At 44.2% G+C, this 3,381-nt stretch overlaps 1 protein-coding gene across 3 annotated transcripts in view; it reads left to right on the forward strand.

Annotated features, from left to right (window-relative positions):
* Bend7 (BEN domain containing 7) overlaps positions 1-2,463 on the forward strand; it is an 83,719-nt gene extending 81,256 nt beyond the window's left edge. For all 3 annotated transcript variants that reach the window (XM_050150511.1, XM_050150512.1, XM_050150513.1), the window contains one exon: positions 252-2,463. In XM_050150511.1, the coding sequence (XP_050006468.1) occupies positions 252-313 (62 nt within the window). In that variant the 3' untranslated portion in view covers positions 314-2,463. The remainder of the gene's footprint in view (positions 1-251) is intronic.
* Positions 2,464-3,381: the final 918 nt, after the last annotated feature.

Below are 3,381 nucleotides of genomic sequence, written 5' to 3' on the forward strand. Positions count from 1 at the left end.
TATATACACACACACATACATACCAGGGCTTTCTCGTTTAAAAAAAATCACCAAAAATTCCTAATTCTTGGAATTATTCATTTAGCAAAACTAAGGCTGATGCTTAGTGACCTAAAGAACAGCACAGGTGTGTGTACCCCACCCACAAAACCTTCAGTTGACTTTGTCCTTACCTGACCCTGGCCATGTGATAAAATATACATCTGTGCTTTGGAGAAACAGCCTCCCTCATTGTCTTGTCTCTGTTGTAGGTAATATATTTGTCACCAGGAGAGAGACCGCGGAGGACCCGGATCCAGGCTCCATTGCCTAGACCTGCATTTTAGCATACTCTTCTTCCGTTTCCTCAAAGGTTCGCGGGGCAGTTGAGGTTCCTGCAGTGTGGGTGTTCTGTGGTGGTTTGTCCTGTCTGAGTCATTTCTTTGTAACATGTGGTATCACAACTCCAATTTGGCATATTTTCTTCAAAGAAATCATGCTTAGAATTGTTACCGTTCAAAAGTCCAGCGTGTGTGACCCGTCATAAAGAAGCAGTTCTCTTCCTGGTTTTATTCATTCATAATCTCTGTGTGAATACACAGTCTTCTTAAACGTATTTATTTTATTGTAAATTGCTTAGCTGCATGCAGAGGAGACCTCTCTCTAGGACTGACTGAAGTTACAAAGTAGCAGCGCTAACTAACCCTTCAGCCTAGAGAAGGGGAGGTAGTTCTGGGAGATGGGGTGGCTCTGGGCTGGTCTGTGAAGTCACTTATGACGTCAGTCATAGTGACCCGAAACAGTCCTTCCGAACTGGAGTACAAATGATGACGTCATCTATGCGTCAGTCATAGACCCCGAAACAGTCGTTCCTAACTGGAGTACAAATGATGTATGAATTCTTAGGAAATAAAGCACTTTTACATAATTTATGATGATGCAGTAACAAAAAACTTAACTCAGCACAACCAGACATCTGCTTAGGAGCCATCAAGCTTTTAAATATGGTTTAAACCGAGTAGCTTCGACCCTGTTTTTATGTTCCTCCTATAGTTTATCTGGTCCCTCATACACTTGCCTTTTACTTTATGTAAAACTAAATATGAGAAAAAATCTGGGTTTATTTTAAAGAAATCTTTGCAGTACGGATATTTGCTTTACCTCCACGTGTTTCACTAATGAAATAATGCATTGAAATCAACGTACTTAGAGAACCTTGCAGCAAACCTTATTTATCATGTAAAGCAAATTAATTGCCTTGAATCTTGGGCACTTGACACAGAAGGCCAAAAATTGCCATAAAAAAGAAAGTAACAGTAGATGCACCAAACCCCAGGGATTAAAAACTGCCATGACAATAGCTTAGCCTTTTGCCTAGTGTTCCTGTCAACCACAGTTAGAGCCAACAGTTAGTGCTGCTGGGACTGCCTCGCCCTCTGCTCTGCCTGAGAGAACTGAGAAGGAGGTAAGGGGTTGCCTGGGATCGGGTTTCCCTTCATGGCCAGCTGGACATAGAACCTGGACATCCAGTGTACCGTGTCACTTCCCACTGAACGTGTAGTGCTGAGGACAGGAGGACTAGGGCAGTACTCCCCCGAGACCAGCTGCTCAGTGAGGCCATCTGTGATATCCCTGGAATGTGACGACGACATGTGCTCTTAGGTGTTGCTCGTGGAGTCGGCTAGCAACTAGACGGCACCATCTCACGTGTGAACCTTTTCTGTCTCTTCCTTTGGAGACTACGGATGGCTTAGAAATTATCCCCATCCACCCTTTCAGTTGCCGGTTTCTGTTGCCAGCCAGCCCTGATCCTTTTGTTATACTGAGTGTTCTGATGAGCTGCAGATAGGCCAGGGCTTTCGTTTAATTGCAGCGATCCTGAAAAAAGTCTTCTGCCTCCTAGAATGAAGTCCTCCTCAAGGGAACAGAAAGGCTGACTTAGTGCCCTTCACTCTATTAAATGGTGATGGATTTGTTTTTAGTACAGGGGGACCATATACTTACGCTATAGGCCTGTTCAGTATGCACTATAAACCTTCCAAAAGCGCTTCCTTCCAAGCCTCGGCAGCTTAGAGTCTTCAATACTTGAGGAGGGTGGGCATCTTTCAGCTCGCAGACAGGCGCCGTGGATTCACAAAGTGGAAAGGCAGATCAGAACTGCAACAGTGAAATCATATTTTGTAAGTTTAAATTGTATTTGTGTTAACTTACTGTGACTACTGTTCAGCTTTGTTCGGAAACCCTTTTTATAGGCTTTCTTAGCAAAAAAAAAAGAGTCCATATCTATGGATGTGTCTCAATCTTGTGTACATATGTTTTATTAATATGTAAATATTCAGATTTTTTAAATTACTATGTTCTTTTAAAAAGAATTCGATGTAAAGCTAGTTGTGAAAATGGTGTGTAACACTGTGTTGTGATATCGACTCCCAAGACGCCCTCTACGCCCATTCTGGAAACATACAATAAATTACTTTAATTGAATGCGTACGTGTCTTGCTTGCATCCCAGCCTTCTGTGTTCCTGAAGTCTGTACTGTTCATTAATTAAAGGGTATTTATGAATATTCTGATGCTTTTTCTCAGGAGTTCTGCCTCTGTGGAAAATTATGTTTACAAATAAAGCAGAGGGATTTCCAGCAGAGTGAGAGTCTGGTAGACGCTGGAGTCGCAGCTCTGTCTGGCAGTGGATCAATGGCTACAGCAGGTCCCACAGAAACACTCGGGCATTAAGTGCTGAGATGCTCGAAGCCTAATTTTAAATGAATTAGGTAGCCTTATAATCTTTACTTAAAAGGTTAAGCCCTGCTTCTATGGAAACAACACACCAGAAGGCCAAATCAATCTTTTCTGATGTAAAGTGGCCGCTGAGGCCTAGGGTGCTGTTCTCTCCTTTCAACACAGTGGGGCGCTGTGCCTCACTTGGTGCTGACCCCTGTGTTCCCAAGTGCATATTCAATCCCCTGCTCAGAGCTTGTGACACTCCCAGGCTGGAGTCTGCCTCCACTGGGGATTTACTTCAGGATCTGTTCCAATGTAAGGGGTTTGAGCTTTTAGGACTGTGGTGGTAGGCTTGTGGCGCAAGGAGTAGCTGTTGCTTAAGAATGCTGCCGGACCAGACAAAAGGAGGCAGCAGAAGGAGGAAATCTGCAGTCAACATAAATCTTCACACTCTTTTTCTTCCTATTTGAAGCTGGGAGCTGGCCACAAGCCATCCCATCCTGCCATACACCCTCTCCTTTGTGAACTCCTTGTGACCCTGAAAATGTTTGTTGAAGGATCCATATGACGCCTTAGTGCCCAGGGCCACTGGGATGCACTGCTCTCCTAGGCTGGCAAGGCCTGGTGTCCTAGCAGGGGGCCTCCAATGGCCTTTCTCATCTGATGTGACCAGGGAGTGTCC

Source organism: Alexandromys fortis, unplaced genomic scaffold (assembly GCF_014885135.2).
Source record: "Alexandromys fortis isolate MF-2015 unplaced genomic scaffold, M_Fortis_MF-2015_v1.1 scaffold_69, whole genome shotgun sequence".
In the NCBI taxonomy this organism is placed as follows: domain Eukaryota; kingdom Metazoa; phylum Chordata; class Mammalia; order Rodentia; family Cricetidae; genus Alexandromys; species Alexandromys fortis.